The sequence below is a fragment of the Diceros bicornis genome, chromosome 21 (assembly GCF_020826845.1).
Source record: "Diceros bicornis minor isolate mBicDic1 chromosome 21, mDicBic1.mat.cur, whole genome shotgun sequence".
In the NCBI taxonomy this organism is placed as follows: domain Eukaryota; kingdom Metazoa; phylum Chordata; class Mammalia; order Perissodactyla; family Rhinocerotidae; genus Diceros; species Diceros bicornis.
The window spans coordinates 34,892,057-34,917,967 of NC_080760.1; the positions used below are offsets into that span (position 1 = coordinate 34,892,057).

Sequence of the window (25,911 nt, forward strand, 5' to 3'; positions counted from 1 at the left end):
GGGGGGAGGGCAAATGGGGTAAAGGGGCACATATGTATGATGACAGATAAAAACTAGACTATTGGTGGTGAACATGATGCAGTCTATACAGAAGCTGAAATATAATAATGTACACCTGAAATTTACACAATGTTATAAGCCAGAGTATGTGTCCGTATTCAACAACTTTGACTTTGGCCTTGGTGTGTGAGTTAATCTGGCCAATGGATGTGAATGGACGAGATGTGAGCAGTAGTTAAACATGCTTACGCAATTTGGTTTGGCCTCTTACACACTTATGATAACTAGGAAAAGATCATGCCCAGGGGCTGCTGCCCCTTCAGCCTGGACCCCAGAATGAGACACACACAGCACAACTGAGCCCAGTCTAAAGGCTGGAATCAAGCCCAGCCTATCTTGGCAGAGAGGTAGAGAGAACTAGAGAGGGAGGCAGGTGCCGGATCCACAGGAGTCAGCAAGCCACGACAGGATTTTTCTCTTTATCCTAAGGCCAATGGGGTACATTCAGGATGCAGCTTCTAGGGAAAGTCTTCTCCATTCCACCCACTGGTCCCTTTAAATCCTTCAGAGCCCCAGTGTACTGTTACAGAAGCATGTACTACAATACAATTATCGTTTATGCATTTACCACACCACCAATGCTGACTTCTCCCCCAACAATGGTCACACTAATCCAGGCTAAAGACAGTAGTGACTCAACTCTGGTAATGTCAATGAGAATTTAGAGGAACAGATGTTGGAATTGATGGGTCTTACCCCATCAATTTAGGGGTCTTGAACACAAGACCTAAACATGTCAGAGACAGGATAAGAGAAAGATATCTAAAGTCAGGGGTGCAGTCCACAATAGCCATGTCTTTCTCAGAGCAGATCCTGAATTCTCGCTCTGCAGGCAGCAGAACTGAATCTGGGAAGCAGCTGGTGCGAGAGGAGGTGGCTCTGCCAGATGATACTAAAATAAACCAGAGAGTAATAAGCATTTCGGCAGCCATAAACCCTCTGCCCCCAATTCGCATGCTGACTCCTTGTTATTCAAGCCTCCACTCACACATTGTCTCCTCAGCGAGGACATTCCTGACCACATCATCTAAGCAGATTCCCAAGCAACAACACCCCCTCATTCTGCTTTGATTCTCTACGTGGCACTTGGTACTTTGATATTGAATGGCCTATGTGTTTATTGTCTGCCTCCTCCAACAAAAATTGTAAGTCATGAGAGGAAGGGGCTTGCCTGTGTCACAGTGCCTGGCACACGGGCAGCACCCAGTAAATAATCGTTAAATGAATGAATGGTAATACAATGTCCTTCTTCTTTTACACACATCCTTCTCTCTAGTATTTGTTTTCCTCTGCAAGGCTGCTTCAGATGTTCTTGTTTAACAGGGATCTTTGAAGTCCTATAAGCTTATGCAAGGTTTAATGTGTATCTTGGCATTTTTCTGGGTAAAGGAACTCTAGCTTTCATCAGAGAATCAAAGGATCCATATCCATTATGGACTGAATTGTGTCCCCTCGAAATTCGTATGTTTAAGTCTTAACCCCCAATGTGACTGTATTTGGAAACAGGGCCTTTAAAGAGGTAATTAAGGTTAAAGGAGGCCAAAAGAGCGGGCCCTAATCCAATATGACTGGTGTTCTTATAAGAAGAGGAAGATACAGCAGGGATGTGTACACACAGAGAAAAGGCAATCTGCAAGCCAAGGAGAAAGGTCTCAGGAGAAGCCAAAACTGCCAACACCTTGATCTTACGCTTCTGGAGTCTGGAACTGTGAGAAAATAAATTTGTTGTTTAAGTCACCCCATCTGTGGTATTTTGTTATGGCAGCCCTAGGAATCTAACACAATATCCCTATAAAGTTAAGAACCACTGTAAGAAACTACTATTTATTTGAGGTCCTAGGCAGGCTGTATTCCTTATATACGTCACCTCACTGATTCCTCCCAACAGTCTTGCTGGGTGAATAGGATTGTTCCACAGATGAGGAAACTGAAGCTTAAAGAGGTTATTTACCGAAGGTCACTGAACCCGCAAATGAAGTCAGGACCTAAACCCAGTCAATAGTGCATCTTGACTGCACATTAGAATCACCTGGAGAACTTGTAAAATCACTCACAGCTGGCCAAGCAGGAGAGGTCCCAAGTTAATTGGTCCTCGAAGAGTCCAGGTATCAGGTACTTCTACTGACTAGCTGGAATTAAGAACCACTGACTAAGGCAACCACAATCCCCAAACCTTGTGATACTCTAATTGCTGGCCTCCCCAGGTACGGAGGGCAACTGCTATCGCTTCTGACTGCCAGAGGGCTCCTACTCATGGCATGCTCAGTGAATCTTGCTTGTTTTGTCCCACTCTGCCTCTATTTACCCTGCTTCCACAACAACCCAAAATTTGCTTGGGGATAAAGTCTTCCCCCCTTCCCAGTCCTTATGGTTCAGGTGGAATCACACCCCTAACTCCAGGGCTTAAGCATGTGAACTGGCCCTAAGCCCATCAGCACATTCTCTTAGCCCTGATCACATGACCTATGCTGTCATGTGGAAAAGATGACACTACTAGGAAAAGATTTGTTGTCTTTACTGCCAGATATGCACCCAGAAGGCTATGAAGCAGAAACAGCTATAGCAGTCTTGACCTCTCAAGATAAAAGCCTCCAGGTGAATAGGGCCAACACAGCAGCAGAAGAGCCAAGGGAAAGGAATAGAGTCCAGGTGACACAACTAGAAACCTATATTAAATCTTTCCCAAGGCTAGATCTACACCTAGGCTTCTCAGTTAGATGAGCCAAAACACAGCCTCTTCATACTTAAGCTGGTTGAGTTGGGTTTTTTTGAGATTTGCAATTTACAGAACACGGGTCATGTCAAACATGTCAAGTCTTGTGACTAGAAGGCTCTTCAGATGTCAGTGAAGTGCAGTGGTTTTCTAACCATGTGTGTTAGGTAAGGAATTTGGACTTCATTCTGAGTTCAACAGGGTGAACTTTTAATAGGGTTAAGATTTTTTTTTTTAATTATACTGTATTCCGTAGTGACTACATTTGAGAGGCTCAAAACTCGAGTTAGAAAGTTTAGAGGCTCTTGGGTTGTCCAGATGAAAAGAGATGAAGACCTAAATTAGGACAAAGGTAGTGCACATGAGAGAAAGAGATGAGTTTGCAAATCATCTAGATCAGGGGTTGACCAACTTTTTTATAAAGAGCCAGAGAGTAAATACTTAAAGCTTTGCAGACCATACAGTTTGTTGCAACTACTCAACTCTGCCATTGTAGTACAAAAACAGCCATAAACAATACATAATGAGCATAACTATGTCTCAATAAAACTTTATTTATGAAAACAGGTGGTTGCGTGCCAGCCCCCGACTTAGATAGTAAAATGGTCAGACTTGGTCACTGATGGATACGAGGGAGAAGGAAAATGAAGAGTCAAGGTAACTGCTAGGTTTTTGGACCTTTATATTCTCAGCACTCGGCCCCAGAATCATAAATTCACTGAGTCATTGAATGTCAGAGGAGGGCAGAAACTCATTAAAATTATATAGTTCAACAGCCTCATTTTATTGGTGATGATATTGACGGCAGGTGCCTCTGAGGTGGCAACTAGTTAGCAGCTCAGGCAGGACCAGAAGTTCTAACTCTGGCTTCAGTATTGCCTCTGGTATTGCCTCTATTTCCCTACGTTCTCCCTTCTGTATCTCTAGATAAAAAGATTTCTGTCTGCATTGAGACTACCACGTTACATGTAATAATAATTATTGTATATTTAATAAATATTACTAGACATCTATAATGTGTCCTAGGACCACTGAGACACTGTCTCACCTAGAGAAAGCTTCAAGTCTTTTCTTTGTTACACACATTTCCCCCAAACCATTTTTGTGCTTTTTTTTTTAGATCTGATATATTTTTAAGTGGTTATAAAATATACATCATACTTCTTTGCTCTAAGGATTATTCACTTTCTAATCTGAACAATGTTTTATGTTAAAAGCATATAGACAATTTATTCAAGCCAAGAAGTAAAGCACTGCTTATTCAGCCACATGACAAGGAAAGAATAAATCACAGACATGTATTATCAGAATATAACCATAGTCACCTACAATTGAAGACCAAAAAATCCTATTAAAAGGCAAGCAAAATGCCTTATGACTGCTATGCAAAACCAAAAACCATTCCAAGAGAAAAAAGCTAGAAGAAAATATGCCAAATACTAACAGTGGCTGTCTTTTGTAGGTGGGTCCATGAATAACTTTTTTTCTTTCTACTTTCTAAAGGGTATATATAATAAGCATGTAATTATAATTATTTTAAAAGGTTAATTTAAAACGTCGAGAAATGTTGCTATGTTGCATTTTTTTAATCCTTGAATTTCTAGTAGTATTTTGCTCTAGAATATTAGCAGAATATATTAAATTATGTAAAAATTTTAAAAACCTTAGGTTTACAACAAACTATGCTTTCAGGTCTAAACAGCCGATATAGCTTTATAACTGGATAAATCATTTTTCTCTTCATGCCTAGTGAATAACTCTTAAGTATTTCTAGACACCATAACCTCCTCACTGTTATCCTGTTTTCCAGTACAGCTCCCTTTTTTCTCACCTCCTGACAATAGACCCAACATGGCTGGCTGACTGAATATCATAAGTTTTTCTATACAATTATCTTTAAACATGGTTGCCTCATTCTCATCAGGAGAGAATTCTTAATGCTGTGGTCTTGCTCTCTTCTTGCTTCTTTCAGAGAATCTTGACCCCAATGATCCTCCCTGAGAATGGATCCTTCCAGAGAATGGGAGCCCAGATGTCAAAATGCAGGACAAAGGCAATATCACAGAGCAAAGCCATTGGCCATGCCAATAGCTAAGTCTTTTGGTTTGACAGTTGGCTCTTCCAAAAAGGCCAGTTCAGCATTATCAAGTTCTCACCCCCATTCCCACCTCAATGACAAAGGATTAGTGGGTAGACGCATAAGGGCAAGAGGATGGAAAGAGGCAGCTGTGGGTAGCCCTTGGGGACATCTCTCCATTCTAAGTTCAAAAAGACCCAGTCAGCAGAAAGGAACCAATAGGAAAGTCCCTAAGCAGCAATCAGCAATATGTACGCTTAAATCAAGATCCAAAATGCTGCTATCTGAACACAGAAGTACATGCAAGTTGCTAAGAGGGCCAATTCTGTATCCCAGCCAGCCCTTTTCCAGGCAACTTCAGTGCCACCTCAATAATAACTCTCAACCCCAAGTATAAAGAAATACACTCTTGCCTCACGAAGTTCCATAAACAGGAAACCTCTCTTTCAGGGTTGAATCTATTTCGGTTTGTATGACTGTCTTTGTCAAGTCTGAGTGTGTACACATGTACTACAGCACTAGAACAGGAGTTAGGAAACCGGGGCTTTTTTCTACATCCTTTCACATATTGTTCAGACAGCCTGATGTGCTGAGCAAAACAAGAAGTCATTTAACAATTATTTTCTGAGCACCTACTATGTATCAGGTTATTTTTCCAAGTGCTCAAATACTCTAAAAAAACAGATACATATTACAATTGTAGTGGAGGGAAATTTCTGGTTAAAAGAATCACCTCCAGAAATGAGAATTCCTAGAAAATCTACATGTAGAGTAGATGTGATTTTCTTTCTACATGTAACTTAGAGATAATACAATGGGGGCCGGCCCATGGCTTAGCAGTTAAGTGCGAGCGCTCCGCTACTGGCAGCCCGGCTTCGGATCCCGGGCGCGCACCAACGCACCGCTTCTCCGGCCATGCTGAGGCCGCGTCCCACATACAGCAACTAGAAGGCTGTGCAGCTATGACATACAACTATCTACTGGGGCTTTGGGGGAAAAAAAAAAAGGAGGAGGATTGGCAATAGATGTTAGCTCAGAGCTGGTCTTCCTCAGCAAAAAGAGGAGGATTAGCATGGATGTTAGCTCAGGGCTGCCCTTCCTCACAAAAAAAAAAAAAAAAAAAGAAAGAAATAATACAATGGAATATACCCAGACATTGAACCTTATCTGAAAGTTAATAAAATGAGTGGATAAGGGCACAAACTCTGGAATCAGATTTTAGACTTCAAATATTGGGTCTTCTCTGAATAACCAACCAGTCCAATAAAAAAGACCTAAACATTCTGACATAAGAAGACTCCCTCCCACCCTTCTGCTAAAAACATCCAGCCAGTTCACCTTACAATGAAAACCATGGATTGACAGGCCTCATGCATACATAGAGAGCTTTCAATTTTTTTTTTTAAAGCAGGCCACTCAAATCTGAGCAGAGAACCAAATATCTACAAACATTTGAAGAAAATATCTAACATGAAAGGAGACCATAATCAACAAATAGGAAAAAAAACAACTTGGAAGAAATATGGAGAGCAAAGTACAATTCAATCGAAATACAAAAATGTTAGCATTAATATCCTCAATGAAATATGAACAGATATTACATCCACAAAAGATTAGGATGTTATAAAAATTTCAGAAAACCAAAAGAAATCTCTTGAAAAATTAAAAATGATAGTAAAAATCATAAATGCCATAGAAGCTTGAAAGATAAAATTAATCTACCAGAAAACAAAAAGAACAGAGATAGGAAATAGGAAACAAACTTCAAAAATAAGAACCAGTCTGGGAAATTTATCATCTGAAAAACAGCAGCTAGAGAAATAAAAAACAAATCGAATAAAAGGAAATCAAACAAATAATTCAAAAATAATTCCCAGAAATGAATGACATGAGTCTGCATTTTGAAAGATCACTAAATACACAATACAATGGATAAAAAGAAACTCACAACAAGGCCTAGTCTCATAAAATTTCTCAACACTAGGGATAAAGATTAAATAATTTCAAGAAGAAAAATGTATATTTCATACAAATGATCAAGAATCAGAATGGCTTCAGACTTTTCAAAAACAAGACTAGAAACTAGACAATATTAGATGCTTCAAAATTGTGAGGGAAGATAATTTCCAACTTAACTTTTAAAATTTAATCAAGTTATCAATTAAGTACAAGGGTAGAGTAACTACTTTTTCAGATATGCAAGTTCTCAAAAGTATGCTTCCCATGTACCTTTCCTCAGGAGGTAATTGGAGGATGTGCTCCATTCACAACCAAGGTGAAAACAAAGTAACAGGAAGACCCAGGATCCCAGAAGAGGGAATGTAACACAAAGACATCCAGAAAGGCTCTCCAAGGACTGAGGTAAAAGGAAATCCACAACAGCTCTAAATCAAGTCTAGAGACCTATTTGAAACAAGTCAGAATTCTTTAGGGAAAATTTCTTCAGTGAGAAGAAACTGACAGAATACCTAGTGTATGAATGTATTGGGAGGAGATTTAACCAACAGAGAAACTCTTCATTTGAATTAGCGATAAGTTTATAGAACACTAAGCAAACAACATTATAAAGCATTTTTTTAAAGATTTGACAATGACTAATTTTTAAATAATGTTCACATATAACTAACAAAAATAAAATCTAAGTTTTAATTTGTCAAGTTCTTATCATACTTTCTGGCATATAGGAAGTACTCAATAAATTCAGCCACGATTATAATGATGATTTGAACTATACATGCATACACAGGCTTCACTCCCAACTTGTTTTACTAAGTGGCCTCAGACAAGTAACTATCCAAAGACTGTTTCCTCATATGCAAAATGGGAATAAACACAATGTACTAGGCATAGACAGAGCAATATACAGTAAACATTTAACAAATGGTAGAAAATATTTATCTGTCTATACTTGTATATAAAATATTTGGGTATACGTTTCATCACCTGAAAAGTGAAATCCTAATTTAGAAATGTTAACGCTTAAGAGGTCATAGATACATAGCGGCTGAATATAAGAATTGCAGTGTTTCTGAATATTTAAAGATTTAAAAACATTAAGAATAAAAATAGCTGAACAGCCTCCACAGTAGAAGCAAAAAAAAAAAAAAAAGATCAATGAAACATTAGAATGACCAGGGAGACTAGGAGACCAAAGTGAAACTCCAAAAGAAAAGGACAAGTAGAAAGCCTGCTAAAAGAATATATTGAAAAATAGAATAAAATGCCATGGCAATAATCAAATAAAAGTAGTGCATGTGAATCATCAATAAGCTGTAATAAGGGTGGGCAAGCTCACCTTAAGAAGCGTGTTACACAGCAAAGGAAACCATCAACAAAACGAAAAGACAACCTATCAGTTGGGAGAAGATATTGGCAAATCATATATCCAACAAGGGGTTAATATCCAAACTATATGAAGAACTCATACAATTCAACAACAGAAGAACAAACAACCTATTTAAAAAATGGGCAAAGGATCCGAGCATTTTCCAAAGAAGATACACAGATGGCCAACAGGCACATGAAAAGATGTTCAACATCACTAATTATTAGGGAAAGGCAAATCAAAACCATGAGATATCACCTCACACCCGTCAGAATGGCAATTATCAAAAAGACAAGAAATAATAAGTGTTGGAAAGGATGTGGAGAAAAGGGAATCTTTGTACACTGCTGGTGGAAATGTAGACTGGTGCAGCCTCTACGGAAAACAGTATAGAGATTCTTCAAAAAATTAAAAATAGAACTACCATATGATCCAGCTATTCTACTTCTGTGTATTTATCCAAAGAACATGAAAACACTAATTTGAAAAAATGTATGCACCCCTATGTTCATTGCAGCATTATTCACAATAGCCGAGACTTGGAAACAACCTAAGTGCCCACTGATGGATAAATGGATAAAGAAGATGTGGTATATATACAATGGAACACTACTCAGCCATAAAAAAGATGAAATCTGGCCATTTGCAACATGAATAGATCTTGAGCGTATTATGCTAAGCAAAATAAGTCAGAGACAGACAAATACCATATGATTTCACTCAAATATAGAAGATAAACAAACACATAGATACAGAGAACAGACTGATGGTTACTAGAGGGGAAGGGGGTGGAGAGAGAGTAAAAGGGGTAAAGGGGCAAATGTGTATAGTGACAGATGGCAACTAGACTTTTGGTGGTGAATACAATGCAGTCTATACAGAAGTCAAAATATAATGATGTACACCTGAAATTTGTTATAAACCAACGTTACCTCAATTAAAAAGAAATGTGTTACAACTCTGAGTTTTACAACTAATTTGGATCCTGTCCTCATGTTGCACAGACCTCTCATTCCATCTAACAGCAATACACCATTTTTTTTAAATTTTTTATTTATTGCAGTAACATTGGTTTATAACATTGTATAAATTTCAGGTGTACATTATACTTCTATTTCTGCACAGATTACATCATGTTCACCACCCAAATACTAATTACAACCCATCACCACACACAAGTGCTGAATTATCCCTTTCGCCCTCCCCCCTCCCCCCTTCCCCCTTCCCCTCTGGTAACCAGCAATCCAATCTCTGTCTCTATGCGTTTGTTTATTGTTATTATCCACTACTTAATGAAGGAAATCATACGGTATTTGACCTTCTCCCTCTAACTTATTTCGCTTCGCATAATACCCGAAATGTCCATCCATGTTGTCACAAATGGCTGGATTTCATCGTTTCTTATGGCTGAGTAGTATTCCATTGTGTGTATATACCACATCTTCTTTATCCATTCGTCCTTTGATGGGCACTTAGGTTGCTTCCAAGTCTTGGCTATCGTGAATAACGCTGCAATGAACACAGGGGTGCGTGTATCTTTATGCATTGGTGTTTTCAAGTTCTTTGGATAAATATCCAGCAGTGGAATAGCTGGATCATATGGTAGTTTAGGTGAGTGTTTTCCATGCCTCTAACCTCAACATCGACACAACCATCAACCACTGACAGAATGGGATGATACCTTCTGAAACTCGGACAATTATTTGTTGTCCTCTCAAGAACTTCCATCATTGCCCTCATAAGTCCTGTATCTAAGGAGAATAAGATTGCTCATTGTGCTTACACACATTACAAAACAAAAAAAAAAAAGGAGAATAAATAAAATTCATTAATATTTTATCAACAACTAAACAACTATTAAGATTTGCTAGAATGACTTCTGTTACTCCACGTACAGAAAGTTACTTATATAAAGCCCAGAAGGAAATATGAACTTTCCCTGGGGTTATCTGTGTATCCGAGTGGCCAACTAGTTTAGTAGCAACAGAGTAGACAATGAAGTCACCTGAATTTGGGCTTGAATTCTTACTGTGTCATTTACCAGCTGGTGACCTCGGGGATGATTTAATCACTCTGGGCCTTAACTTTTCATGGAGGAAATGGAGATAATATTATTAACCATCTCATAGGATTATTGTGAATATGTAGGATATTCAAAATAAACAACAACCAGTATAGCCTGGACCCCAACCCATCAGAATAGTCATTGGCTATCAACAACCAGTATAGCTGTACCACGGTATACTGGCTGAAGAACAACCCCAGCTGCTAACATCAGTGAGTGCTTAATAAATGTTAGCTACAGTTATTCTTATTTGTGTTTGCATGATTTTTTATTTCTATGGTGAATATGAAAGATTTTCATGCCCAGAATATGTTTTTTAAATATTGCTTTAATATAGCTATTTAGAAGATATGGTTATGGAGATTCAACAAAATACTGGGAGAGGAAAAAAAAGGAATTTATCACTTGAGCCAAGGATTGGGCACCTCCATGACCTTAGGCCCCATTCGGGCTGCCTTCATCCATAATTAAAGAAAAATCCTTGATTCTTTTTAGAACATCCCACTTGCAAATACCTTAGAAGTAGGCACTGCCCTCCCTTCCAATCACGGCAACAAGGATAGAAGCCATAATAAAAAGACTCACGACACCAAGTTCTAAATCTAAGGAGTTATGTGATCTTGGGCAAGGGAGCCTTCATGTCCTTATCTATGAAATGGGAACAAGAGTGCCTGTTCCAGCTGCCAATGGATCAGCTGTGGCTCAAATGAGAACTGTACCTTGGAAAGCACAGAGTGCTGTGTAAAGCCAGGGCAGTATGATTTCAATGATGGCCTTGGGGTGAGCCCCAGAAAACACGCGGGCGCCAAAGCTACCAGCTATTGAGTTTCAATTAGAAACCCAGGTCAGGCAAAGCAGGTCAGAGGGAGGCTGCAGCTTCATGGGGTTGTATAGTGGCACTTAGCAAGCAACAGAGAGAGCATCAGCCAGGGGAAATCACTCTCCCTTACCATTAGAATCAGGGACAATGGCCTCAGCACCCTGGAAACCTAAATTTTAAGGCCTTTAAAAGCAGGAAGGGGGCAGGAGATAGGAGAAGGAAATGGAGATCATGTTCTTGTCTTGGCAAAATTGCGAAGTTGGCCAAGTTTCTTTTCCGCATCTTTTCACCTTTCCTTTCTGACATCACCCTTATATGCTGTTGTCTTCCTGAAACCCCAAACCCAGGCTGTAGGATCAAAATGCCCTCGTGGTACCTGCTGGCTGACCTGGGCACCCAACCCGTGCTCCACAGGCAAGCACCCACTAAGGCCTAACCTCTCCAGAAAATGGCTCATGTTCCAAAAATTATACCCTCCCCCAACATGTGAGAATTAGAATTCCTCCTACTCCATCCCTGACCTACCTGGAGTTAGTTATCACCAAAGAGACGAATTCACAAGAAATTGTCAATCGCCCACATATTCTTATAGGTTATCCTTTAATAGTCTCATATTTACAGAAAATTCTGAAGATGATAATGTCTTAATCCAGTATTCTTCAAAGTGTCCCAACTAGGAAATTGGATGGACATCTTTTGTTTTTATCAAATTCCAGCTCTACTACTTACTGGCTGAGTGACTGTGGGCAAGTTACTTAACCTCTCTGTGCCCCTTTTATTTTTTATAGATAGGGTTGATGTGAAGATTAATGAGCTAATATATGATAAGCAGTTAGAACAGTGCCTATCATACAGTATAGCTACTAATATTTTTTGATAATTATATATTTAACAGTTACAACATTCCTTATCCACACCACACACCACCCACCCATTCCAGAAAGAACAGGACCTTCTCCAAGAGATAATACATCTAAATTCCCGATGGCCCCTGCTCTACCAATTATCCCTTCTATTTTTCTATCTTCAAAACCTCCCTCTCCACTAGGTCAATTCACACAGTCTATAAACACTCCCAAATATTTCCTAGCTAAAAAAAAAAACGCTTCCTTTGAACTTGTTTCCCATCTAGGTAGGCCCTTTGTCTTCATACTTTCAACTTCTTACCACATTTACAACTCCTTTGACCTTGCCCTCTCTTGCTATAACTATTTCTCCCTTCTTTCTACTTGGATACATTTCCTTTTCTCCATTACTATATATTTGCATCAAGAGTAGCTTTCTCATCACCCACTTGATCCTTAAACTATTATAAGGTAGATTTGCTTCCCCATTTCATCAGAAAGCCTTTTACTACTTGCCAAACCCATGGGCACTTCCCAGTACACCCTAGCTGGCTGTCTTTCTGCATCAGGCGATGTTGACACACTCCATCTTCCAGATGGTTCCCTACTACCACTGGTTGCTTCTTCCTGTCTCCTTCAGATTCCTCTTCCTCATCCCGTCCCTTAAACACTGCAGTTGCCTGGCAGTCATGCTCTTCTCACACAAGATCTCCTCTCCCACCCCCCTATTCTCTTGCCTTAGACATATAGATAGAAGGATGTGAGAAGAACATGTGAACAACTGGGAGAAAGGCCTTCAAGGTGGGAAGAACATAAAGCCAGCAGGTATTCGAGGCACATTGTGGGCCAGCAAACAGCTGATCCCTGGCTCTGTGAATATCAGGAAAGATTCCTAAAGGAGAGGGGTGGGAAATCAGCCTAGAACAGGAAGGCGGTGAAGGGCCCTGACTGCTGAGGAGTTTGGACTTGAATTTTTTCTCGTGTGTGAGGAAGATCAGCCCTGAGCTAACATCCAATACCAATCTTCCTCTTTTTTGCTGAGGAAGATTGGTCCTGGGATAACATCTGTGCCCATCTTCCTCCACTTTATACGGGACGCCACCACAGCACGGCTTGACAAGCAGCGTGTCGGTGTGCGCCTGGGATCCGAACCTGCGAACCCCGGGCTGCCAAAGCGGAGCGCGTGAGCCCTTAACCGCTGCGCCACCGGGCCAGTCCCTGGACTTGATTTTATTGGCAGCGGGGAGCCCCTGAAGAGTTGGGAGCAACTATGCATCTGCCACACCCTATAACTAAACAATCCCAAATCCTATCTTTTTTTCCCTATGAAGTTTCTCACATCTGCTCCCCTCGGTTCCTTTCCCCATATCATCTTATTACATGACTTCAGCTTCCTTGTTTTTACAGTCTCTCCAGGCTATGACCAACCGTTAGTCCACTCTTTTAAAAAAATACCTATAAGGACTTCTCACAGGGAGTTCAGGGTGGTGGGAGGGCCATTGCTGTGGGCATGGCAGCTCCCCTGATTGAGAGCAGAGCCCCTACACAGCCTACTCTGCCCACATGCCCTGCCCAAGTCCACACCTTCTTTACTGGGAAATATTTACAGCTAGATCCTTGAATCTCTGACTTGACTGTAAGCCCCACAAGGAGAAGGTTCATAGCCTTAGATTCTTTTATGGCCAGTGCTGTTCACAGTGCTTAGCTTATCACACTGTAATAATAATGAATACTTATTATCCAAATAAAATAGAAATGTACACTAATTGTGCTGGGCACCCAAGTGAATTTGGAAGGCAACATGGGAAAGCAACCAAAACCCCAAAGCCTGGGGCTCCTTACAAAGAGAGAAATAAAATTGTAGCGAGTCAATATCAACAGAAACATCTTATCAGAGATTTGAGCCATAAACCTGGAAGAATTTTCCCTATTGTAGAACACAAATAAGGTATGTCTTGTTTTATTATGTTTTTTTTTTTTAAATTACCAAAGTTTCCAAAAGACAGCTGGTAAACCAGAATCAAACCACTAAACTGGAACAAAACCAGAAAACAACACAGGACAGCGAAAACACAAGGACTCTGGAATATAGCAAATTTGGCAACAGAGCCCAGTTCCACCACGAATTAGCTGTGTGGCACTGGGGAAATTACTTACCTTCTCTGGACCTAAAGTCTCTCCACTATTGGATGGGAACACCTCCTATCCCAGTGCATTATGAAAATTCATGTTTAAAGCATGGACATCAAGAGCCTAGCTCAGAGTAGACACAAAATAACGTTAGTTCCCTTGTTTACTCAACCAACAGTTGCGTGCCTTCTTTGTGCCAGACATGGTTGTAGGCACTGGAGATGTATCAGAGAATAAAAGTTAAGTGCATGTTCTCATGGAGCTCATCTTACTCATCCTCAGCCCCTGTGAGAACAGAATGAAAGCCCAGTCTCTTTCCCCATGAACAATACACATAATGTCCATGTACAAATTGTGCACACAGCTGGAAGGGGATTGAGGATCCCATGAAACCTTCAATCCTCTCTTGTGATCTTAGATTAAGAACCCTGCCCTTATATCAGTGTCTCCCAAATATGTTTATTAAGAATGACTCAGGGGGCACATGTTAGATTCAGGATCTCATTTCTGATTTACCAAAAGAAAAAAAAAAAAAAACATACACCCAAGGGAGGGGAGTAGGAGTGTGGATGTTATCAAGTGCCCCAGGAGAATCTCATCATTAAGGTAACACGACCTAAGCAGAGCTCGATCTGCAGCACACTTGCTTTTCTAAGCTTAGCCACCACACCATAGGACTATAAATCAAACTCCACTAGAGCCTGGCCCATAGTAGGTACTCAATAAGTATTTGTGCACAAAATGAAGAATATTCCACTTCTAAGCTACAGGAAGTAAATGCTATACCCACAGAAGTTTCCCAGATGACTTGAACACAAAATGTCAATCCTACAGTTTATCCATGCAGAAATGTCTATTAAACAACCACAACAACAAAAGCTAAGTTTTCTCAGAGAGCAGAAAAGAAACAGAAAGCAAGAGCTCAGGGATCAGGAAGTACTACATCTGGTGTTCCTCTCAGAGATGGAAAGGGAAAGAAAGGGGTAATAACTCAGCCAAGGCCAGGAGTGGGATGTCTCACCTCCATTTCTTGGCTACTGATTGTTTTCTCTCTTCCACCTATAAACCCCTGCTCATCAAGGGGACAATAAAACTCCAGACAAAATCAAGTGCAAAGTACATCTACTGAAGCCTGATTAATAACATCATATTTTCACCTCCATGTAATGCACAGGTATCTTCTTCAAAAAAGAAAAAAAAAGGACAACAAACCCTGAGTTGACATTTACAACTTCAAATACCATAGAGTTAAGGCAACCACGTATCCAGGAATTCTGTTGCAATCCTAAATTCAAATATTCCACCCCATGGTCTCACAGACCAGTGGGAAATCCTGGAAATCCTAATGTGTTCACATCCAAATTATACCTCCAAGACTCTTTTGCATTTGGAAGCAATTCTGCTGTCAGGCCCTATACCCAATTTGTGGCTGAGTAAAATGTGGTCTCTGCAGGTGAACCAGGCACTGCTCCAGGCATTGTATAAAGGGACAGCTGGTGAAAAACCCAATTCTAAATCAGAACTGCACAGAGCCGCAAAACCACCTATCATCCTCAAAATCTAAATCACACTAGAAACAGAGTCAACTAACCTTTTCTTAGGCTTCACAAAATGGAGTGCATCACTCCCCTTGGCAGGCAAGACCAGTTCCTTTCAGGGACAGGTAAGTTTTTCCCCTGCTCTAGTTAATCTCACTTTCTGTGGCCTCTCAAAGATGATCTCTTTCCTGTCTTCATGTTCTTGCCTAATTTTCTCCAAAAGTAAGCCCTCCCTCATCTGGGCTGCTTTCCTAATCTGACTGCTTTTCCACAACAACAGTCTAGAACTTGATGACAAATTCTTGTGTTACTTATTATAAAAGTGAATTTAACGGCTTTCTTTTGGACGCAAAACCAGTGGCATTTCTGGGCTTTACCCATGCTTGAAGTCTGGGATAACCTGGAAACCAGCGTGTATATTCACTATAGCTATACTGCACGCTCTTCTATGATGCAGCTCAAGGAACTCACTTCTGGAAAGCTGTTTCCTTCTAATACCATACAACTGCCTGCGTAGTCCCCACCAGTGTAATTCTCTTATTCTTGTGAAGACCTCGTTATCAGCAGATGATTAATACAGAGAAAAAAATCCCAACCGAGGAAAATATGTATGAGGCTCAGTAACTCTAGAAAACAAATTGGCAGTTTCTTATAAAGTTAAAACACACTTACTATATGACTCAAAAATCTCACTCCTAGCTATTTATACAAGAGAAATAAACTTATGTTCACACAAAAACCTGCACACAACTATTTATAGTGGTTTATTCATAACTACCAAGAACTGGAGACAATCTAAATGTACTTCAACTAGTAAATGGAAAAACTGTGGTACATCCATTCAACGGAATACTACACAGCAGTTAAAAGGACTGAACTATTGATCCATGCAACAATACGGATGAATCTCAAATACATTAAGTGAAAGAAGCTAGACTCAAATAGCAACACAGTATATGATTTCATTTATATGACATTCTGGAAAAGGCAAAAGTATAGGGACAGAATTCAGTGCAGTGGTTGTTAGAGGCTGTGGATGGAGTGAACGGTAACTTCAAAGGGGCACAAGGAAACTTCCCGGGGTGTAGGAATTGAACTCGATTTTGGTGGTGGTTATAAGAATGAATACATTGTATATGCTTGTCAAAACTCAAAGAACTACAAAAGATGAATTTTACTGTACGTAAAATATAAATAACCCAGATTTTAAATTTTTTAAAATACTAATATAGAACAGAGAAAGAGAACACTTGAAATAGGGACTCAAGTTTCAAAATTAACAATGAAATAGTTGGAATGATACTCTATCTTGAAAAGAGAAACTGAGAAGTTTATCTCCTAAGTAACCAAATTTAGGTTATAATTATAAATGTTAACTTCCAGAACAAGAAAATAACTCATTTTTTATTTGTTATATAACTTCTGCAACAAGATTTATGGCAGCAGGACAAAACATTTTTCATTTCATATTTGACTTTTCATAGCCCATTTATAAAGGAGATTATTTTGTCCCAAAATATTTCAGGGCATCACTTTTCAAAGACTTCTCGTAATCCTTAGATGGTCCTAATGTTTTTCTCTGATGCCTATCAAGTCAGCATTTTAGGTCAATTTTCTCTTCTTTAATGGTTATCTGGCATAACTCAGCCAGATCTTAATTGGACCATGGCTGTATGATTCCATCAGTTCTCCAATGTCACTTTCATAGAATCCATGAAATTTTTTCCCTTTTGCAAGATGTGAAATTCCTTTTTGCAACCAATTTATATATATATATATTGTATGGTTGAGCAATTATCAGACCATCAGAGAGAGCCCAACCTACAAAATCGTGGATGTTAAGTGGCAAGTAAATTTTTGGTGAGGAAACATTATTTAAGTGACAAGTCCTTAGTCAATATTTCATGACAATTTTACTTCCCTCTGTTGCCTCATAACTGCAGATATGAGATCAGATAATCAGTTAATGAATAAATCAAATAATACATTTAAAAGTGAGGATCTTATATTTTATCAATTACATTGTATTAGTCTTATCCCAACTCTGAGAACCTGCATTCCTTCATTGAGTTCCTACTATTATACCAAACACTGTATTACCATGGGGCCACAAAAACGGCCCCATGCTTTCTTAAGCATTGTAGGGAGACAACGAGAGACAGCACCATCGCCATCATCTTGCCTAACATTTGCTAAGTGTTTATTGAGCAACTACCAGAATGGGATGTAAGAGCTTTATTGATACTAATTTAACCCTCTCAACATGCCTATGAGGTCATTACTATTAACATTCCCATTTGATAGATGAGCAAAGGAGCCTCAGAGCTGTTCAGTGAACTGCCCAAACCCATACAGCAGGTCCTCAGCAGAGCTGGGGTTCACACCAGTCCGGCTATAGAGCTTGTATATTTAAAGACAGCACTGTGAGTGCTATAGCCCCCACAGCGAGACACGAGCAGGCCTGAGACCATTCTGTACCCCAGCTCTCCCGCTCAGCTGTAGCTGTGAGGTCCACAAACATCCGACAAGTGACTGAAGACTTGGGATTTGCTAGACAGAATCCAAACACCTTCTACAGCAGGCAAGGCAGTCGAGGAGCAAAGAAACTGAACTTGCCAGCTGGCTCCTCCCAGCCCCAGCACCCTTGGAAAAAGGCTTGGAAGGCAGTCAGGCGGCCACCCCTGTCACCTGACAGCTGCCGCCCCTTCGTGCTCTTCATTTGGGGACGTGAGCTGTACAAGCAGCTTCTTGCACCCACACTTTAGAAAAATCAGACTAAATATAGCCAAATCTGCTCTCATGAGCCAGCTTGGAGCTGGCAGTGCTGCTACATTCCACTTCAGAAAATTGGGGAGGAATCAGTGTGATTTACAGGAGAGCAGCTTTCCTTGCTTGCTCCTGTGGTTTCAAAAGGACCATATGCAAGATCCAACTGGGCTGTCGGGAGTGCTGAAGGTTTGGCCAAGCAGATAATAGAGCCTGTAGGAAAAGGAATGTACCAGACACGACTTAGGCGCATCCTCCTTCACTTTCCTGCCCATAAAGGGCTCAACAACCAGAGCCCCCGGACTTGGGGGAAAAAAATCCATCAGGTAGCACATATTCCACATACACCACTCTGTTTTACGCCCTTCCCTCATTCCCCACCCATCAATATCCTACTCAAAAGTTCACTCAAATGCTCCCCCCTTGGCGAGGCCATCCCCATCCAGCTCAGAACTAAATGCTCCACTTGTTCAGACCTCCCACGTTATGTTGCTTGTACTTTTATTTAGCACTTATATCACTCAGCCTAATCTGCTTCCCTGACTCCATCACTAAAGTGGAGGCGGGAGGCAGAGTGGACTCAGCTCCCTTTTTATTAGACTTCCCACCAAATCTAGTAGCGTTCCTTGCACACAGTCAGTACTCTACTGCTTGTCAACAGAAAACGCCAAGCTGTCTGAATGCTAGTGAAAGAGTTTGCAAGTTCCCTTCTTTCTCCTAATTAAGTGCACAACATCTGACGCTGACTCCCCCGAGTTCAGGCACAGCTCCAGATCCCTGGCTGCCCGTGACATGTCACCACAGCATCTACTGTGACTCAGCATTACAGAACACAGCTACACCAGCAAAGGCTCTACATAATCTCCCCTTATTAGTATCAGCCTGTGCTTCTTCTGGCATAAGAGACAAGATGAGGGAGAAAGGGGTGGCTGAAAGGAATTAGTAAGGGCTGGGCCAGGCAATGCAACAGCAGGATTAGACTGAAGCCCTATCTGAACTGGCTGAGAGGTCCCGAAGAGGATGAGACGGGAGTGGCAGGAACACTGCCACAGCAAGTTGAGAAGCAGGGTTTGAGGCCTCACTTCTTGCTCACACACAGTCATTGGACAGGAATTTTCAACGATGGGCTTCTTTCATGACTCTCATGTCCTAAAACAGAGTGATTAATAGAAGCTGCTGGTGCAGGAAAGTCAGATCTCATGGGCTGGAGAACAAAATAAAAGTTATAAAAAGGAGGGGCCGGCCCGGTGGCGCAAGCGGTTAAGTGCGCGTGCTCCGCTGCGGCGGCCCGGGGTTCGCTGGTTCAGATCCCGGGCACGCACAGACGCACTGCTTGGCAAGCCATGCTGTGGCGGCGTCCCATATAAAGTGGAGGAAGATGGGCACGGATGTTAGCCCAGGGCCGTCTTCCTCAGCAAAAAAAAAAAAAAAAAGGGGAGGGGGGTTGGCGGATGTTAGCACAGGGCTGATCTCCTCACACACAAAAAAAAAAAAGTTATAAAAAGGAAAAAAAGACCCTTGGTGATCAGGGAAATGGAGGAGAATTGGGTAGCAGTTAGTTGAACAATAACACTGTGATGCTGCAGAGATAAGTAGCTGATAGGAAAACTAGTCCACGGTCCCACTGCTTTTACATCTACTCTGTAGATGAACACAACTGGGAGTTCTCCTTGTGAGTATACGGGGGCTACTATGGAAATCAGATGCACTCATAATCCTCCATCGGTCTTCCATTCATTCATTTGTTCATTCAACAAGCGTCATGCACGGTCTACCATGGGCCAGGCAGAAGACACAGTGCCTGCCCTCAGAAAGCACCACCAAGGAGAGGTGCACATAAACAATGCTCTCAACAAGGAAATGTGGTTAGAAAAATGGAGAAATGAGGTAAGTTAGCACCAAGAGAGCCATCTTCCTCCTTGCTCCATGTGTCTGTCATACGAGGAGAAATCCATGAGAATTGCCCTTCTGGTCTCTGTCTCCTCGGTTCTCCTCAGGAGAAGAGAAGACAACTATTGACATGCAAGTCTGTGAAAGAGAACAAAGCATAGGCAGCTCGGGTCTCACCCTCCTCCCTCCCTTTGAGTCCCACCAGAGGAGCCCATACTCTCTCTGCTCTCCGGGCTGTCAGCGTTAGAGGCAGGCACTTCTATGAGGGGTTCACTGATAGGGTACAATGTTAGCAAGTCCACTTGATCATCCAACCCAAAGCCAGAAAAAATAACCCATGTCACTTTGGAACAAAGATGACGTTTTTCTCTCCCATTGTGACTCAGTTCTGAACTCAACAGGGTGCAGAGTTGTCATTTACGACTGCTTCTTTTTGCTACAAGCATTTGACTATCTCGTTTGCTCTTTTGCCCAGTCACTGTTATTATTATTTATCCTTACAATATTTTGGTGATGGGCAGTTTTTTCACTCATTTACAGGGGAAAAAACTATAGAACCTGAACATTGAATGACTTATCAGAGGCTATTTGATAAGCCAATTTGTTCACTGAGGATGGAAAATTCAGATTCCCTAACACAGATGTCATTTAGAGCACAGAGCCTTCCATTTAAAATTTTTGGGGCCGGGGGGTGCTGAATATTGGAATCCTCCTCCTGCCATGCAAGAGAGGCTATTCTAGCAGATCTGGAATAGAAACACTACGTACAATGTTCATCCACCCTACTTTTCTTACACAGCTCTTGAGGATGAAGCCAGGAGGAGAGGAATTGGAGACAAGGAGTAGGAGAACCCTTCTCCTGCTTTGGGGCATTTATACGTCATTCACGACGTAATTACCGTGCTCCCCTAAGTGCCAAGCACCAATCTTGGACTAAAGAGAGGAATACAACACTGTCCCTGTTGAATCCACTTTTTTCCTCTCCCTGAATACTACTGCAATCCATTTCTGTTAGAAAACCTTGTCTCAGTGGACACAACCGTCTACACAGTCTATCCATGGAGAATGGATTACTCTGCGGTTTCTGCATGCCACCTCCTCTCTAGTGGTCCTAGTTCTCCAGCTATTTGGAGTAATTTATTACAATGCAATGGTTTTTTAAAAAGACAATGGATGCCAACATAATCCCAATCTGAATGCAGACCATAATGTGTTCTGTGGCTGGAAAGCACAACTCTAAGCCTCCCAGCTGCCCATAAACGCAAGGCATGGGTCACAACCAGGCTAGGGAATAGAAACTGGACGTTGTAATTAAATGCAGAGAAGAAAACATAACCCAGGATAGCCATAAAACAATAAAAAGAGGGCACCTCTTTTTCATCTTAAACTCAAGGCTACAGGTTCAGCAAAATGAATGAGCTGCCTACTTGCTCTTGACACCTTTACAAGTTCAAGCTTACTTAAAACAGTTTACACATCATAAAAACCTTCTAATTTGTTACCAATTAGAAAGACTGGCGTGAATAAGTGAAAATTCAGGATACAAAACACACGTGCTAAGTAGAAGAGCTTTGTTTTGTTTTTTTTATGGAGAAGGATAGGAGGAGTACAAATAGCATTTTCTAAGGATCCATGTTTCAGGCATTCTTCTATAAGTCCTTTCCTTTACTTAATCCTCACAACCATCCTGGGACATAGACAGCGTGCCCATTTTTTCCAGATGCAGAAACTAAATCAGATGTTATGTAACACGTATTCTATTTCCTATCCCAGTTCCTCTAGCAAAATTCCTTATTCTCTGAATCAGTGAATCTCAAGGAGCTTGGCGAAACTCATCATTACTTGGTCTTGGGTGGGGAACTTTGCCTGGGATGGCCACACACTGCACAACGTTCGGCATCCCTGGCCCAAGTGCACAAAATACCAACAGCAGCCCCCAGTAGCAATTCCTACATATCTCAAACAAGCCCTAGGAGGACAATGTCCCCCTCAGATGAGACCCACTGCTCTAGAAGAGTCTTTGAGCATCAGGACAAAAGACTGAAGAGAGGGTCACCTCCTTTAAAAGTCTCCCCTACCTTAAAATTTCTCAAAAGTCCCCTATTTTATGGCATTTGGGCTCCTAAGAAAGCCCCATGCACCCTTAGGGAGTCAGTTACAAAAGTTCCGTGAATTTATTTCCCATGCATTCCATGAGCATTTGCTGAGCACTTATCATGGGTCAGGTACTGTGCTATTGGTTGGGAATATAAAGTCAGAGTACATGGTCCCTCCTCTCAAGGGGTTGTAGTCTTACAGTCTAGAGAGAGAGAGAGAGATTAAGTATGTTAAGTGTTAGGATAGATGGAAGCACAGGTGCTAAAAAAACTTAGTGCTCTCCCACAGACTGGGGCAGAGCACTGTGAAGGTAGAGGGAAGGCAGGGCTGGGACAGGTTCCCAGAGAAATGAAGTTTTCCCTGAGCCTTGAAAGACCAAGTGAGGATAGCCGGAAGGGCCCAGTTCAGGACAAGAAAACTGCCATTGCAAAGACCAGAGATAGGAATCATATTGGCAGCCAAAGTTTAAAATTCTCCCCGCATTCTTCAAGTTAAGACCACATTGTGATTCAAACTCAGGATCTCCTGTTTACTAGACAAGGCACTTGAACCAAATAAGTCACTAGAAAATAAAATAAGCTCTTCCCAGTCCATGCATACTTCCTTCCAAAGCCCTTGTTTTTGTAAGGTCTGGCTTTGCTGGTATAATAACCCATCAGACAAGAAATATGACTAATTCTATACTTCTTCCAGCGAGCAGGAAATCGTTTTCAAGTACACTGTGGACTGGCAGCCAGCAGGAGTGCCCCTCACTTGGGGACATAGATGAGCAGGGAAGAGAAGACAGGATAATCAATGTCATCTGAGTAGTGAAGCAAAGGGGCGCCAACAGGTCAACTCATCCTTGGCCTCAAGCTCAGGACGAACTTTACCTCAGTTATTTTTTTTTACATCTTGTCTCACTTATCAACTATAACAATGTGAAAAAGCCAGATTCTCACCCTATTACTACGTTTGCACAGAAAAGAAAACTTGGAAAAGTCTTTGGTTATTTGGTTTTTCAAAGCCACATATATGAGATATATACATATACATATATATATATATTGAAAAGCCAAATATATTAAATATAGATAGAAAGAAGAGGCCAGCTGAAGATCTCTGAACCTGAGATAGCCCAAAAGCAATAGCTTCCTGAGTTAATAGGTCCTAAGCATTTGAGCTCGGTTGTTGCTACTTCAGGTTAAGTAGTTAAAGACAGAGCAAGAGTCAGATTAGCTCAGTTTCCGGCCGGCTCCGTGGCTTAGCGGTTAAGTGCGCGCGCTCCACTACTGGCGGCCCAGGTTCGGATCCCGCGCCCGCACTGACGCACCGCTTCTCCGGCCATGCTGAGACTGCGTCCCACATACAGCAACTAGAAGGATGTGCAACTATGACATACAACTATCTACTGGGGCTTTGGGGGGAAAAGAGGGGGGAGGATTGGCAATAGATGTTAGCTCAGAGCCAGTCTTCCTCAGCAAAAAGAGGAGGATTAGCATGGATGTTAGCTCAAGGCTGATCTTCCTCACACACACAAAAAAAAGTTTAAAAACAATTAGCTGTTTCTCTCACCTGGGGCGGGGAGGGAGGAGGGAAGCAAGCAAGCCCTCAGGGCTCCTTGCCTCCACCCTACAAGGAACAGGCTCATTTCCCCTTGGCAAGGAACCTGATGCAGCTGGCAGACATGCCCTCTTTTTCCTACCCCAGTTCCCCTCTGACCTGAGCCACACTCAGGAACCATAATTCTGTAGGTGAACACAGGCTCCCCTTTAGTGCCTGGATCATTTCATCATTGGCGCCCAGTCTGACTTCTAATTTGAGATCACAAACACACCTGGTCCACGTCTTTTTTCCCAGAAATTACCCTCAACAAAAAAAAAAACCCCTGCGTTCCAAGGTAAGAGAATGTGAAATGAAAACTCGGATCCCTCACAAACGGCCTGTCCCTGCTTTCAACCAGGAAGTTCAAAGGAGGCAGGATGGCAGAGCCAAAACTACAAAGCCACAGGCCAAAATTATACTAGGAAGGAGGAAGGTGGTCTTCAAAGAAAAGGATTCACCCAAATCGAAGAGGTTGGTTGTCCTTTTTTTCCTGGGCTGATGCCATTTCGTTTCTGTAAACTTGACTAAGCCCGGGAGGGTTGTATATACAGAGACAGGTGTAGGGACACCTCCACCCTCTGGGTATATCTGCTGCCACCGCTGCTGGGTGCACACGACGAGGGGCCCTCGATCCAATCGCAGTGCATGCTTCCCGATGACGCACCTGGCGGGGGTCCTCTCCCACGTGTGGGGGGTAAAGCGAGCATCCCCAGCCTCATGGCCACCCAGCCGGCCCCGGTGGGAGGAGGCAACGAAAAGGGCACCTCGGGGCTGAGACCTCATGCTGGTCTCTCCGGCTTTCCCCCTATTTCCAGCACAGCGTTTCGCATTAGGGGCACTCTTCGTCTCCAACCCTAAAGTCCTGCGCACCTCCATGTCTTTCCAAAGCAACTGAATAAAGCGCCTGCTGGCCTTCGGTGGCTCAGGTGAGTGCCAAGACGTGTAGGAGGAAAGGGCCCGCTCGCCACCACCCGCTTTCTTCTCCTCCCCACGTTCCCCAAGATTCGTCAGGGATGTGTGTATTGGGGTGCGCGGGTTAAGAGGGAGCTTAAAATGCCCAAGCGTCCCTTACCTTCCACAGCCATTCTCTCAGAGCTTCCCTAACGCATGCATGATTTTCTTGGCCGAGGTACTCCTCCTGCCCCGCGCTCCCCCCGTCCTCGCGCTTTCTCCTAAATATTCTGCGCTCATCTGCTCCAGGACCAACCTGCCGCGGTCACGCAAAGCGAGGCTACCGGCTCCCGGCTCGGAGCAAGGCGGCCTGGGAAATGTAGTTCCCTCCCTTCGCTCGGACCCGTGAAAGGACCTCAAGTCCTCCGCGGAGCGCGGTCCCGCTTCCCCACTCGGACAGTAGCTCCAGCTTCAGCTGACCCAGGTAGAGCAATCTTTCCTGGGGGTGTCTTATTGAGCGGACCCGGGGACCCCGGGAGGTAGCGGGGACTACATTTCCCAAGATGCCATGCTCTGGGTTTCGTTCGGCGCTAAGAGTAGAGACCCGTGATTGAGATCTTCTCTGTCAGTTAGAAGAGGGTAAGCACCTGGCAGGGGTCGTGCGGGAGGCAAGAGGCGGCGGGGTTGGTGATGTGGTCTGAGCTTGTTCGCTGGCCTCCTTGGCCACCGATTTAGTGAGGAGAGCAGAGCCACCGGCCGCCTGTGGTTCTCCGCCTGGGCCAGAGAGCAGCTGCACAGGGTGAGGTTGAAACGTGTTGCTCTGCGCCCTGGGATGTGTGGGGTTTAAGAGAATCCCCCCGCCAGGTGATACAGCTGTCTGCTGATCCTCCAGGTGGTTCAGGTGGCTGAACACTTAGCATAGGGGTGGGGGATGGCTTAAAAATCCCTAACAGGCATCATCCCCAAGGGCTTATTAGGAGCAAAATCTAGGAACCAGGATTACACTTGAGGATGTCAGGTGATGGAAGCCTGTGTGGCGTCCAAGGTAGGAGGCTCTCAGCTTGCCTGGCCGAGAAGCCCGTTGGCGGTCTGTGATAGGGCCTAATAATT

At 42.4% G+C, this 25,911-nt stretch overlaps 1 protein-coding gene across 9 annotated transcripts in view; it reads right to left on the minus strand.

The window, feature by feature from the left end:
• SAMD12 (sterile alpha motif domain containing 12) overlaps positions 1-25,130 on the minus strand; it is a 380,602-nt gene extending 355,472 nt beyond the window's left edge. For 3 of the 9 annotated variants that reach the window (XR_009223284.1, XM_058564832.1, XM_058564833.1), the window contains exon 1: positions 24,983-25,124. Coding sequence is in view for 8 of the 9 variants with exons in the window: in XM_058564832.1 (XP_058420815.1) it covers positions 24,983-24,995 (13 nt within the window). In the remaining variant the exon portion in view is untranslated. Of the gene's footprint in view, positions 1-24,982 lie in introns of all 9 variants that reach the window. The other 6 variants (XM_058564835.1, XM_058564836.1, XM_058564834.1 and 3 more) reach the window with 5 other exon arrangements.
• Positions 25,131-25,911: the final 781 nt, after the last annotated feature.